Genomic DNA, 14,895 nt, shown 5'->3' with positions numbered 1-14,895 from the left:
TCCAGGGATGGAGGGCGAGCTTGTCAAGCCGAGGGGGCGTGCGCGGGCCTGGCCGTCGCCTGCTCCTCCTTCTCTTCTTTCTAGGGACAAAGGGCAGGCAGTTAGGCTGTGGAGATCTGCGGTTGCGGACTCAAGCCATGGCGGGGGCTGAATGGGAGTCGCTGGAGCAGTGCTTGGAGAAGCACCTGCCGCCCGCAGACTTGCGGGAGGTGAAACGGATTCTCTATGGCAAGGAGACCAGGTCTGGGGCCCAGAGGCTGGGAGGGTGGGGAGACCTTGGGGCCAGCTAGTGGGGTCTGGGGGACCAGGGAAAGTGCTTCAGGATCTGAAGGGCTCCGAGAGGGCGGTGATGAAGTCCTGAGTGGGCGAAAAGAGACTACAGGAAGTCTAGATGTGACGGCTCTGGGGTTGCACAACGCCGGGGTGACTTTGCAAGCCACTTCTCCCGCAGTTGCCGGGAACCCGAAGGGAAAGGACCGGGTTTTTACTCTCTGGGGGTTTCTCTGTGGCCACCTAACTCTCCTTCCCTGCTTCCCGTGACCGGCTTCCTCCCCAGAGCCAGGCCTTTACTCTGGGTATCTGTCTGGGTCAGTGCCTCCAGCCAAAGCCCCCAGCAGGTCAACTGATTGTCTAGTCCTGCCCTTCCTTACTGCAGTGACCAAGCCTCTGGTGGACCCTTGGAGGTAGAGGCTGGCTGAATCTGGTTGAGGAAGGAACTTTTCCCACTGGCAGTCCGCAGGAGTTAGTTACCACGCTCAGTGCAAATGTTTTTCCACTCCCAGCCAGTCGTGTGCATCACTAGGACTTCCTGAGGGCAGTGCTCTGCTGGGCACGGGGTATCCAAAGCTGGAAGACACTTCTACTCTTGTTCCGCTCTTGTTTCTCTTCAGTCCACTGTCCAGGAAGAGGAAGAATCCCCCTCCACTCTTTCCCTGAAGGTTCTTGTGGCTAGCCAAATAATTAAAAGACAGGTTAGCAGAAGAAAATAATACCAAGTTTAATAACATGTATACATGGGAGAAACCAGAGAAACTGAGTTTCTCAACACAATAGCAGTGATTCTCATCTTAAATACCATCTTCAGCTAAAGACAAAGGAGGATGTTGGGGGTGGGGAGGGAGACAGAAGGGAGACAGAAATTACAGTAATCAAGGGTATGCAGATTTAAGGCCGCACCTTCCACATTGATAAGTTTCTAGAAATGAGGTCATCCCCCCCCTTCCCAGTACAGAGAGGGAGATACCTTACAAATGGAGATTTCCCTTATAAATGTAAATGTTTGTCTGGCAACTCTTTGCAGGGCCACCTAGAGAATGTCGCCCAGGAGAGACAGAATTTTTGATAAGATGGGCTTATTGGTGCCTTTCCTATTGTAACATCTATTTTACATGATAATACAGCCACCATATGGTAGTAACTCCTTCCTGAAATAGGTCTTCTATGTTAAATTCTTTAGGCAGTTTGGGGGAGGTCAAATGTCCGTCAGAGAAAATAATCAAGGTAAAGAGACACATTTCACGGTGGCCAATTTTGATCTCCCATACCACTTTTCTCAAAGCAACCAGAAAATGTAAATCATATCTTGTTGCTCCTTTGCGTAAAACTCTATAAGGGATTCCCAAGACTCTTAGAATGAAATCCAAACTCGGACCACATGCAACTCCTGACTAAATGTCCTTTCACTTCCTTGCCCATTTGCAGGCTCCCCGGGTCCAACCAGATTGTGTGTTCCCTGACCTTGTGGCAGTGACCTTGAGGCAGGAGCCTGATCAACTCACTTGAAACTCTAGGGTGTTAATTGGATTAGTGGTTCACAGCTACTGGCTGCTGTGGAGTTAACTGTAGGGAGGCCAGAGCTCAGATCCGAAGGTGTTTTCACAGCTAGTGGATGAAAAAGGTAGAACAACTGCTTTTGGGAGTGGGAGTGGTACAGAACTTTATCGAAAAGAGCTCTTCATACTCAAGAAGGGGTACCTGGGACTGGATGACCTTCAAGGCCCCTATGGTGCACTCATGCTGGACTGTTACTTTCCACTGCACCCGTAAAGGCTTGTCACGGGGGAAGCCTCTTCGAATTGAATCTCCCAAAGAAGGTGTCTTAAAGCAAGGGGCTGTGGGGTGGTCTCGGGCTACAGTTTCTAGGGATGGGAATATGTTTGTTTTAGGGGTGAGGTGGGCATATTCTCCTGGGAAAAAGATGGAGAGAGTTCATGAGTGTCAGGAGGAGGGAAAGCACAAGTGTCTTAGGAAAAAGAGAAATAAGTTTCCCACATAGGTGTCTGGCTGGGGCACATTCTAGAGATTAGGGTAAGAACTACATTGCACGAGGGACTTTATGTAAGTATTTGGATCGCTCCAGAGTGGGGAGGGATTCTAATGGGTGGTAAAATGGGAGCCAAATTCCGTTGACTAATGACTACCGGGCCTCATCCTGGGGCTTGGCTCCCAATAACTGAATAGGTAGCCCCACCTTTCCTCTGTTTTTCCTTGGTTGCTTTTTTTTTTTTTTGTGTGTGTGGAGATCAGCCCTGTGCTAACATCCTCCAATCCTCCTCTTTTTTTTTTTTTTTTGCTGAGGAAGACGGCCCTGGGCTAACATCTGTGCCCATCTTCTTCCACTTTATATGGGGCGCCGCCACAGCATGGCTTGCCAAGCAGTGCGTCGGTGCGCGCCCGGGATCCGAACCAGCGAACCCCGGGCCGCCGCAGCGGAGCGCGCACACTTAACCGCTTGCACCACCGGGCCGGCCCCTCCTCTGTTTTTCCTATTCCCTTTTCTTGGTTCTCTTCCACTCAGCACTGGGCCCTTCCAGGCTTTGCCTCTATGGTATAAACCTTTGTCCTTGTCATTGGGTGGGATTTGGCTATGAACAGAATTGCAAACTGAAGACAGAAAACTATTAGTCATTTAAAACCCTTCTCCCACTCAAACCCCTGCTCATTCCTCACAGCTTGCCTCAGAGCCACCTCTGTGAAGGCTTGGTGGAACTGAGTCCTCAGCCCCTTCCCTGGACTCCTACTGTGCTCCACACAAGACCAACTTCTCTCCTGATTACTTGCTGTATCTGATGAGGAGTAGATTCAGGGAAGGCTGAGTTGAATTTGGGATGCTGTTAGTTTCCTAGGGCTGGTGTAACAAATTACCACAGACTGGGTGGTTTTAACCAAAAGAAACTTATTCTCACAATTCTGAAGACCAGAAGTACAAAGTCAAGGTGTTGACAGGGCCACATTCCTCCAAAGGCTCTGGGGGAGAATGCTGCTTTGCCTTTTCTAATTTCTGGTGGCTTCTGGCATTCCTTGGCTTGTGGCAGCATCACTCCAATCTCTGCCTCCGTCTTCATGTGGTCTTCTCCTCTTTTCCTTATGTCTCTCCTCTGGGCATCTCTTATAAGAACACTTGTCACTGAATTTAGGGCTCACTCGGATAATCCAGGATAGTCTTTATCTTGAGATCCTTAAGTACATTTGCAAAGATCCTTTTTCCAAATAAGGTCCCATTCTTAGGTTCTGGGTATTAGGACATATCAGTTCAACTCACTACAGGGACCATGTGGAGGTGGGCCTGGAGGGAGGAAGCTGGGCTTGGGATTTGTCCTCAGATGGTCATTCCAGATGCAAGAGGAAGGAGTGCAAAGTGGGAGAGGCCCCAGTGGGATTCTGGAGAACCCAATGTTAAAGGGGTCAGAGGAAGTGCATACTTGTGGGAGAGTCCAGAAGTGAGGCTGTGGGGGTGGGAGGACCCTAGAGCTGGTAGCAAGGATGCTGAGTGGGACAGGGACAGAGTGTCAGATGGTGCAGGGCGGTCTAGTAGGATGAAGGCAGCAGGGAGTCCACTGGCTTTAGCAACCAGAAGGCTGGTGGCATTTCGAGGTGTGGAGTGGGGACCAGGGAACAGGGGGCTGAAGAAGGTGTGAGATGTGAGGGCTGCGGGGAAGCTCCCTTGGGAGGGGAGGGTAGAGAGAGCAAGAGAGGTAACAAGAGGGACCTGCGTAGAGCACGTTTCCTTCTTTTTTTTTTTTTTTTTTTTTTTAATGGGAGAGATTCAAACAGCTTTAATGGTGGATGTGGTAGTTCTGTAGGAGACAGAGATGTCCAAGCTCTGTATATTGTTAAGTGAAAAGGGCAAGTGTAAAAGCAGAATATACAGAAGGGTGACGTTGTATGGGTAACACACACACATATAGAAAAATATTAGAAAGATACATAAAACATTGTTAAGCGGGGTCATCTCTGAGGTTCGGGACTGGAGCTTAGAGGGGGATGAAGAGGGGAATTCATTTTTCATTTGATACCCTTTTCCATTGTTTGATTTTTTTCCCCCATGAGCATGTGTTTCTCTTGTAACAAATCTCTAATTTAGTTATTTAAAACGCTGATGGTAAAGAGCCATTAGAGGGGGAAAGATGAAGTTCCAGAAAGGAGAGGTTATGGAGGAGGTAGGGGCTGGGCTCCCTTGGGTGAGGTCTGCCTTGACCCCTGGTGGGATACGTCGGGGGCTGGGGGAAGGGCCAGGAGGGTGAGTTGGGCCAGAACAGGGAGTGATGGGCTTTCCTCCTTGAAGTTGGAGGTGAGGCCACGAGGGATGGGGGCATTTGTAGCAGTATGAGGGGCAAAGGGGTGAAAGCCAACTATAGGGACCAAGGAAAGATTTATTGCAGCCTGGAGGACACCCCCCTGCTCCCCGCGCCGTGTGAGGTTGTGGCTCATTTGCTGGTCTCTGGCCCTCCTGGGCCATGGCTGGTCTGTGCCCCACCTCATCCCTGTGCCAAGCCTTTGGTGGGCACAGCACATGTTTATGGAATGGAGCTCCAGGTTGGTTGGGTTCTCTAAGATTAAGCGGGGCAGGATGTGGTGATGGACTGCCTGGATGACAGCAGGGCAGGGACTCCTTGCAGGCGGCGACCAGACAGTAGGGGCCTGCTGAGGAGAGGTAGAGCCCCGAAGGCAGCACTCCACAAGGGTGAAGAGGGTGAAGTGGCCTGGCCTGTGTCGCCTCGGGCCGAGAGGGTGAAGTGGCCTGGCCTGCGTCGCCTCGGGCCTAGGAGAGTAAGTGTCCAGGGAGAGGTGGGGTGGGGGGCTGGAGACAGCACTCAGCATAGACAGGGAGGAGGCAGGGAGGTTGTGCATTGTGGAATAATGGAGCTGATGGTGGTGGAAAGATGGGGAGAGTGGATAGCTGTGGGCAGTGGATGGGGAAAGACGGTCAGAGGCTGAGGGCAGGCCCGCCAGGATCACTCCCAAAGGGCAGTCCAGCTCCCTGGCCCTCAGGCCTAAGGGGAAACAGACACAAAGTCCTTCTCCTTCTTCTCCTGTCCACCCTGGTGACTTGCCCTGGGGCCAAGGCCTGCTGGGGGGGGCCCTCCGGCTGAGGGCTGGAGAACGGTCTTAGGCAGTCACGGCAACAGGAGGCACGGTGTGGGCACTGCTGCTATTTCTAACCTGCTGAAGTGAACGGAACCCTGACTAGTTGAAAAGCAGGCTGATTGTCAGGGGCGGAACCCAACTTGGAGCTGTCAGGGCTGTCACATGGAAACCGCCTGGCAGGGGGCGGCGACAGGGGGCTTGGGCTGACAGGGCTGTGATTTTTTAAAGAAATGTCTTTAAGAAAGTGACTTAAGTAGGAGAGAAATATTATTATTAGATAATGGCTGTCAGGTTATTTTTTGATGTGTTCTCTGGGTATTTCATAACCATCTCGCCCTTAGATGGTAAGGCCTTCCTGGCCAGGGGCCATGTCCTGTGCTCCTGTGGGTTTCACACCAGACACGCAACAGGCATCAGGAGGTGTTTGCTGTTTGGCCAGTGGTCACTTCGGTGGGAGATTTTATAAATGATCCACTTGCTTTTGTTAATAAACTACAAACCAGCATGAGCACTTGGGACTTTGGTCTGAACACCTGGACCCTGCCAGGCCCACCCAGCACCAGGCATGGAACTGCCCCCTCCCCCAGTGGGAGCAGCAGCAGGACAGGGCGGTGGGAATCACCCGAGACTTGTAATCCTTAGTGGTGAATGGCCACAGGACCCTCCATCATGCTGTTAGTCCTGGCCTCCCCACCCAGTAGGCTCCTGAGCTTCGTGTTCAATAGCCCCTCTCTCTTATCACAGCCTATCCATCCCCCAGGCTCAGCAGAGCCCTCTGATGCTAGTCCACAAACATTTTTGGGCATCCATTCCCTCCCTCCTGTGCCGACCACTGAGACTTAAATCCCTGCCCTGATTTCAGCAACTCTAAAACATCAACCTTTTGACTAGTTGCCCTGCCGCCCCCTCCTCGCCCCCACTGCCCCCCTTTGCCGGGCCTGACCATGCTGCCTTCCTGGTGAAGTCTCCCCGGTGGCTGTCGGGTGAAGTCCAGACTCAGCTAGGTGTCAGTTCTCGGCGGCTGGGTCCTCCCTCCCCACCAGCCCCCGCTCCAGCTTCCCATGTGGGCCCTGGCACTGGACTGCTCTGGTGACTTCTTGCCAGGACGCCCCCACTTCCTCTCTACCTGACAAATGTTTACAGGGGGTGGGGGGAATTTTAAATTCAGCAGACCTCATGTAAATGTCTCCCCTCTTCTTTCCTGCCCGTTTAGGAAGCTTGATCTGCCCGGCAGGGCTTTCAAAGCTGCCTCCGAAGGTGACTTTGAGCTGCAGGGATATGCCTTTGAGGCGGCAGAGGAGCAGCTGAGGCAACCTCGGACCGTGCGTGTGGGGCTTGTTCAGAACAGAATCCCTCTCCCCACGGATACCCCTGTGGCAAAACAGGTGTGGCCTCCTTTGACCATAAATACGTCAGCGGGGCTGTGGCCGCTCTGTGTTTTGAGCATGTCCACAGTCCCCGGCTGGCCGCTCACTCTGGGTCCGCAGGCATCTCAAGTGGTCACCCTGACCACCCTCCTTCTCTCCAGCCTGCATCTCTGGCTCTTCTTTCTCTTTTAGCTCTTACCTTTCTGGCTCTGCCTTCCTCACCCTCCTCACTGTTCGTTCCACTTTCCCCTCCACTTCTTCTCCTGCAGTTGATCCGTTGTTCCATTTGTCAGTTGGGAGGGTGCCCTTTTGCCTGGCTCATGATCTCTCCATGGAACTCTGCCTCTCAGCCTCCTGCCAGAAGGCCACCTGCCAGCACACGCCAGTCAGGACCTGTCCGTATCCCTCTGTGTGTTCCTCTGCCTTGATCCTAAGGGCAGGGACTCACTATACCCAGCTATCTGTCAGCTGATGGTTCCTGTGGGGTTGTGGGAACATGATAGGCATTCTCTTATGACCTTACAGTTAATACAAGTGTGACAGCATCTTGTATTTCCCTAAAGAAAATTGTTGTCACAGACACAGGCGATGTGTTGTACACACTTCTTCATGGCATTCCTCCAGCTGCTCAGACCTTCAAGGCTTTCTCTGCAGAAGTGTCCTCAGAATACAGTGTGCTTGAGAATTCTTAGGGATTCTCAAGAAACCTCAGGTCAGTTGGATTCCAGGTCAGGTTCTGCGTCATCTTTCACCTTGGTTCTTCCTCTGTATTTGTTGAATTGAAAGATTTCTGGTTCTTAGTTCACTTTTTGTCTCTGGATTAGTTGATTGTGTATATGTCCCCTCAACCATCCCAGATTGTCAGGTCATTGGGGGCAGGGATGCTGTCCTCACCCGCACAGCACCTAGAAGCGTGCTTTGCACCCCATCAGCACTCAGCAAACGTCCATGGAACCCCTGTGTGCACAGTCTCGTGGGGAAGAAACAGAGCATCGTAAAGAGTTTGTGCTTTCCAGGTTTTCAGCCTGGTTCCTCTGGTCTTTATGAACAAACACTTCTGAATGTCTCCTGGGAGCCAGGCATTGTGCTGAGGACACCGAGGAGATGAGGACACTTTCCTCTTGCCCCTAAGGAGCCTGTGGGGTCATGGGAGTGACAGACAGTGGAGGAACGTGACGGCACAGCGGGAACAGTGCTGTCATAGGGGCGTGCTGAGGTACCTCGGCCCCTTGCCAGGAGAGTTGGCCCTCTGTGGGTGATGGGTGATGTGGATAACACATCTAGGGAAGATTGGGTGGGGGAAGGAAGCACGTTCTGGTGGAGGGCAAAGCTGGGAAAGGCAAGTCATTTGATGATAAAATACACATAGGAAACTAGAAGTGGCAGGACAAGGCATTCCCGAAGGCTTGCATGCAGGACGGTGGGAAGTGGACTGTGTCACAGGGTAAGGGAGCAGTTAACCTGGGGATGCTGTGCAGTGGGCCGGCTCGGTGTGGGCCCCTCTTGCAGTAAGCAGCACACATCCTCATACACGCCTCTCAGCAGCCCCACAAGGCAGGCGGTGTTCTCCCCATTCTCAGGTGAGGAAACTGAGGCTCAGAAAGGCAGCATCCAAGTGTGTGTGGAACCCCAGAGCCTCTGCACCTCCACCTTTTATTGCAGATATTGGACCTGATGATTTCAGAACCTCCCTGCCCTACTTATCCTCTTGCAACTGGCTGGGTGGGAGTTGTTGTTCCACATGCATTGAGATCAGTTGTAAAAATGGTCTCAACCAATAGAACTAAACGGGCTCTAATCCTCGCTCTTTAAATTGCCAGGTCGCTGCGGTTCACAGGCGCATGGAGGCCATCGTAGAGGTGGCTGCAATGTGTGGCGTCAACATCATCTGTTTCCAGGAAGCGTGGAGTGAGTCTCTCTTGGGGTGCTTTCTCTCCCTCCTTCAAACAATAGTGTATTACCTCCATGTCACCAAGAGTGTCTGCTACTCAGTTTTTAAAAATCTCCTTTCTTTTGTCATCCATAGAAAGGTTCTTTGACAACAACGCCAGAAACCCAGGAACCCCGGCCTTCCTCCCTCCCATGCGCCCCAGTCTGTTGTCTCTTCCTATCAGTTCTTCCTCCTAAATCGTTCTGCATTCATTCATTCCTTCCTCTCCACCTCTCACCTCGGCTTCTGTAATCACCTCCAGCTGGTCTCCTTGTGCCCTCTACTCTGGCCCCTTCTAACTGGCTCTCCACACCTTCTAGGAAGGATCTTTACAGAATTCGACACTGCACTCCATAGTCTGTTCCTTCTTCCACCTCTGCAGCCTCATCTCTGCTGGGCTCTGCCCTGACCTCTCTGATCCTTCACTCCCCTAGGGCACCTCTCCTTCCTCCCAGGCCATTGCACCCTCCTGCTCCCTCCGCCTGGTGTGTGTCCCCCTCCCCTAGCCTTTTTAACCCTGTCCAACCTTCAGATCTCAGTTCAGAGCCTGCCTCCCTATCTAGAGTTGCATCCCTGTTATATACTCCTGGTACCATGTACATTTTCTTTATTTCGTTTTTATTTTTATCAAAGTTATACATGCTCATGGTTTGGAGTCAAATGGGTCTACAAGATCTGTTACCAAAAAGTACTTATCCTCCTCCCCAGAGGCAACTACTTTCTACTCGTAGCTGATACTTTTGGAATTTACCTTTGTTTGTGTTGCTGCTTCCTAATTTTTCAGTTTTGCGTCATCTGTTGACTTCCCACTGTAGAAGAAGACAGCATTAGTCCTTTGCCTCCTTCTGCCCCCTCTACACACGTGTACCCTTCTGATCCCCCATCCGTTCTCTGCCAAGCGTTTTTGTAAACTTTGATTTCTTTTACTAAACAACTTTCTGTTTTCCCTGGAGTTTGCTCTGTTTTCTATATATTTATCCCAAATTCTACCCCAAACTTTCTTCCGGCTTCCTAAATCCCCTTACAAGGTTTAGACAAGTGAAGCAGTCTGTTGGTTCCATCTCCTGGAAGAAATCTGTCCCAGAGCCTTCTGACTGCTCTGATCTGAATTAGTTGCCCCCTCTGCTGGCTACATGGCTCTTGTCCTGGGATTTCCCTCCACCATCATCCTGGGGAGTCCCTGAGCCTTGCTCCTGTGTTCCTCCTGTCCACGTCTTCCTTGTGCTTGCTTCACTCCCTCATTTTGGTTGAGTAGTTCCCTGAGAAAGATCACGTAGGAGGTAAACTTTTTGAGACCTTGCATATCTGAAAATATGTTCCTCCTGCGACTTGCTTTATAGTTTGGTTGGGTATAGAATCCTAGGTTAGAGATCATTTTCCTTCAGTAGTTTGAACACATTGCTCCATTGTCTTCTGGCTTTGGGTGTTTTTGACTAGTCTAAAGTCATTTTGATTTATGACCAGTTGTTTATGATCTGTTTATTTTTATCTGGACGGTTGTAGGAACTTCTCTTTGTCTCCAATACTCTGAAATGTCATAATGATGTGCCATTGTATGTATCTATTTTAATCCATATTGGAGGCACTCAGTGGGTTCTTTCAGTCTAGAAACTTGGGTCCTTAAGATCTATGAAATTTTCTTATATTGTTCCATTAGTGATTTTCTCTCTCTTCCTAATATTCTCACTGTTAGAATGTTGGAATCTTGGACTAGATCCATAATTTTCTTATGTATTTCCTCCTATTTTTCATCTCTTTTTTGCTCAATTTTCCAGTAGATTTTACCTAATTTGTCATTTAGCCTTCTATGTAGTCTTGCATTTCTGCTATCATATTCTGAATTGAATTTACAAGCATTCTTTTGGTCTGAAAGTTCCTGTTTCACCACATCCTGTTCTTATTTTTTTTTTCTTTTTTGTGAGGAAGATCAGCCTTGAGCTAACATCCATGCTAATCCTCCTCTTTTTGCTGAGGAAGATCGGCTCTGAGCTAACATCTATTGCCAATCCTCCTCCTTTTTTTCCCCCAAAGCCCCAGTAGATAGTTGTATGTCATAGTTGCACATCCTTCTAGTTGCTGTATGTGGGACGCGACCTCAGCATGGCTGGAGAAGCGGTGCGTCGGTGGGCGCCTGGGATCGGAACCCGGGCCGCCAGTTGCAGAGCGCGCGCAACTTAACTGCTAAGCCACAGGGCCGGCCCCATGCTGTTCTTATTTTATAGTTGCAATATCTTCTCTTATCTCTGAGGATATTAAGTAGTGTGTTTTTCCTCCATGCATGATCCCTATTTACTTCAAACTGGTCTTTTTTCCCCTGATTGCTTATATTTTAAGAATTGGGGATTAAAAAGCTGATGGCAAGCTTTGAGTTTGTGAGAGGGGCTCCTCTGCTGAGGTTCATGATGGGATGCCCTGGCTTAGCTGTTTGTTAGGTAATCCCCCATGTTCGTGTCTTTGGGTCATTCTGTTCAAGTTGGTCAGATTCCCCAGAGAAGCTTCTTCTAATCTCCTGCCAAGAAGAGAAAGAGGATGGAAGTCCAGTGTGCTTAATCTCTCATGTTTTTGACACTCTACTCACCTTCATCTGTCCTGGTTTCTCCAAGGCCAGAGACCCTCTGTTTTTCTCTGGAAGATGAGCTTCTAGCTTCTGCTGGGGTGAGAGGAGCATGTCTCAGCCTCTTGCAGTGGATGAGGGATCTGGGTTTCTGATTGCTTCTTTTTTCTTTTTTTGCATATGCAATTCAATTTATTTGCTGTTTTACAACTTATAATTCCAAAGGCTTTATAATATCACATTTTCTTAACTTGTTTGTAGGTATAATAGCTTTATTAGTTTTAATTAAGAGAGGGATCACATGCTCCAAACCGTCATGACAATGCAATATTTAGCTCCTCTTTGTAGCTGGAACTCAGCAATTTGTTTCCTCTACTCCTGCTGGATATTTCCTAAACTTTACAGCATCTGTCTCAAATCTCTGTGTTTACTTATTAATTTCTAAGTTACCTTGGTTTTTGATCTCTCACAGTTACCTGCCCCAGGAACAGAGAATTGATTATAGGCAGGATTCAGGGACACGGGTAAGGCTGCTGGGCCATGGCATGCACATAAAAAAAGGGTCTGGTGTTATTGCCCTCAAAATATACATTGTTTTCAGAAGAGGAGTTCATTTTCTAGGCTGGTCTAGTTCGACATCTGCGACTGGGAATGTCTACGGTGACACACCAAGCCGTGCTTGTATAACTGCCACCTGGAGCAGATTATATCTTCTGATCGCTTCTTAAGCAGACTTGTCGACCAATCCTTCTTGGTTGTCGCCCCTCCCTGCTTCCCCACCTTCAGAGCAACCTGGTGCCTCTGGCTCCTGAGCTTTCAAGGGGTTTGTGGTGGAGAGCGGGGTGCTTCCTGGCCTCCTCCACTATTGGCGGGGGGGGGAATCAGCGTTTGCAGATCTGCTAAGATATCTATACTCATCCCTCTGCTCTCCAACCTCCCATATTTTGTTGCTGTTGTCTCCCAGCACCCCATCCTTGTGGGTTTATATCTTTTTCTTTTTTTTTTTGAGGAAGACTGGCCCAGAGCTAACATCTGTTGCCAATCTTCCTCCTTTTTTCTCCCCAAAGCCCCAGTAGATAGTTGTATGTCATAGTTGTACATCCTTCTAGTTGCTCTATATGGGATGCCGCCTCAGCGTGGCTTGATGAGCAGTGGGTAGGAGTGGAGTGTGCAAACTCAACCGCTACGCCACCGGGCCGGCTGCTGGCTTTATATCTTTGCATATAAATCCCTTTACTTCCATGTTGGTGAAGGTCCAAGGAAAGAACAAAGGTGTGTGTCCAATTTTCTATCTGTTCCCAGAAGTTGATCTCGTTTTTCATGTCTCGTTACACATGTACTTTCCCTCTTGTTTATGCGATGCTCTTGATTGGTCTGCATCTTCCATTAGACTGTGAGCTCCAAGAGGTCAGTGCCTGGGTGGTGTTTGTTTATTTTTCCCATCCCAATCCCCACCCGTATCTTTTTCTTATGTTAAAAAATCTAATTGTGGTAAAATATGCATAACATAATGTTTATCACTTTAACGGTAGGTAAGTGTATAATTCAGTGCATTCAATACATTCACAGAGTTGTGTAACCATCACCACTAACTATACCCAAAACTTTTTCATCCTTCCCAACAAAAACTCTGTACTCACTTAACAATAACTCCCCCTCCTCCCCCACCCCTGGTAAGCTCTATGCTGTTTTCTCTTTCTGTGAATTTGCCTGATCTCATATAAGTGAGGTCGTACAGTATTTGTCCTTGTGTCTGGCTTATTTCACTTGGTATAGTGTTTTCAAGTTCCATCCATGTTGTTGCATGTGTCAGAATTGCATTCCTTTTTATGGCGGCATAATATTTCATTGTATGGATAGATCACATTTTGTTTATTCATCTTCCCACCCCCATTTTATCTTTGGTGGCTTGAACAATCCCTGGTACGTGACAGACGCTAAAAAATATTTACTGGATGGTTTAACCAACTTCTTCCCTTGGTTGGATCTGGAAAACTCCCACTCATTCATCAAGGCCTAGTACAGAGACCCCTCCTTTGGGGGCCCTGGGGACTTCCCTATGCAGAACTGAGCACTCTGTGGTGTCCTGCAGCCACACCAGGTTGTAAGTCAGCTCCCTCCATCTATGCCGGCAGTTTCTGGGGACAGGGCCAGGTCTAAGTCTAGAGCCTGACTCATGGAGTGTTGGTTCAATGAATGGGGAATCCCCTTCCCCTCTAATTTGAAAACTGTAGTTGGGACTTTGCAGGCAGCCTCCCCCAACCTCCGTTCCACATCCTTCTTTTGAAAGTTTGTTTACATTACAGTGGTTGTGTAAACAGGAAAAGAAGCCATTAAAATGGAAATGGAGAGCTTAGCCACCTGAAGTGAAATCGGAAGGGGAGGTCTTATTCTCTTGGGGGCGTTTGAGTCTCTCCTAGTGCTCTCTGAAAGCTGAGAGTGAATGGCTATTAAGGGTCAGCGTTGTTATCAACAGCTTTTTTGTGGGCTTCCTTAAAATAGTTCATCCCCCTTCACCGAAGGCGAGCCTGGCACGTCTTGAGCCTGGTGCCAAGGCCCCTGGGGCTGTTGCTGGCAGAGCCTGCTGCCCACTTAGCTGCCTCTGTGGGGCCACCACCCTTGGTGGCTGAGATGGTGGTAGTGTCTTTGGTGGTCTCTTCACAAGAGTCACCTTAGGACCAGGCTTCCTGAGACTGGAAGGAATTGGGAGGCTGATGCTTCTCTTCCTTCTCTGTGAAATGAAGAGAGTCACACCTGCTCCGCAGGGGTATTAGAGACAAGCTGCCTGTTACCAGGCCTGGCACTGTGCTGGGCATGTGGCTGGTGTGTGGGAAAAGGTGGCTACAATTATTACCCCCGACAGACCACACACCCCATGCCTCGACCAGTTAGAGCACTCGCCAGTCACATCACACAGCTTCCCACAAACCTCCCTGCAGATTAGTCAGTTCAGAGCCAGCAGAACAATAGCAAGCATCTGGAAACTTCCATCAGGCTAATAACCCTGAAAGAAATGGACTTGGATTGTTAGGAGTAGGAAGATCTAGAACATACAGGATTGGTCCAAACAAGGAATTCAAAACTCCAAATCAAGAAGAAAAAGTCAAACAGCCCAGTAGGAAATAGGCAAAGGATACAAATGAAGGGATCCACCTCACTGGTGGTAAGGGAAACGCATATTGAATCACGGTGCGATACCAGTTCACACCATCAGACTGGCAGGTATGAAGGAGTGCGAGTCTTGCAGATATTCCAAGTGTGGCCGCTGCTGTAGAGCAATGGAACACAAAGCCAAAGGTCCCTGATGCCCAGCCCCATCACAGTCCCCTCCCTCCCCCACAAAGGAATCCACCACTTTGAACCTGATGTGCATGGTGTTCTTTGAATTGTTACTACATTTATATGTACCCGCTGTTTGAAAAAAAAGCAAGCAGAAATCTGTGAGTTTAATGAAATTTCCTATTGAATTGGCCTCCTTCCTGGTGGCATCTAGCCAGAGATCATAGGAATAATGCATTTATCCTTGGGGAGTGCTCAGCCCATCCAGTGGTTCCAGAACTTCCTCTGGGCTCATTAAGTGAGTGGCTTTTCTTGTTGCTGAAGAAGGCTCCCTGTCCCTGGGAGGAGGAGCTTTCCCATGGTGATGCTCCCACCGAGGGTCCCAGCGCCATCCTCAG

The 14,895-nt window shown here is 49.3% G+C and overlaps 1 protein-coding gene across 1 annotated transcript in view; it reads left to right on the top strand.

Moving 5' to 3' along the window:
- Window positions 1–13: 13 nt before the first annotated feature.
- The window catches only part of UPB1 (beta-ureidopropionase 1), a 30,166-nt gene continuing 15,284 nt past the window's right edge, over window positions 14–14,895 (top strand). The window contains exons 1-3 of the mRNA XM_058531958.1: window positions 14–241; window positions 6,581–6,752; window positions 8,555–8,642. Coding sequence (XP_058387941.1) covers window positions 138–241; window positions 6,581–6,752; window positions 8,555–8,642 — 364 coding nt within the window. The 5' untranslated portion in view covers window positions 14–137. The remainder of the gene's footprint in view (window positions 242–6,580; window positions 6,753–8,554; window positions 8,643–14,895) is intronic.

Source organism: Diceros bicornis, chromosome 35, assembly GCF_020826845.1.
Source record: "Diceros bicornis minor isolate mBicDic1 chromosome 35, mDicBic1.mat.cur, whole genome shotgun sequence".
NCBI lineage: Eukaryota > Metazoa > Chordata > Mammalia > Perissodactyla > Rhinocerotidae > Diceros > Diceros bicornis.
The sequence above is the reverse complement of the archived record's forward strand: the minus strand, read 5'-3'. Positions and strand labels throughout refer to the sequence as shown.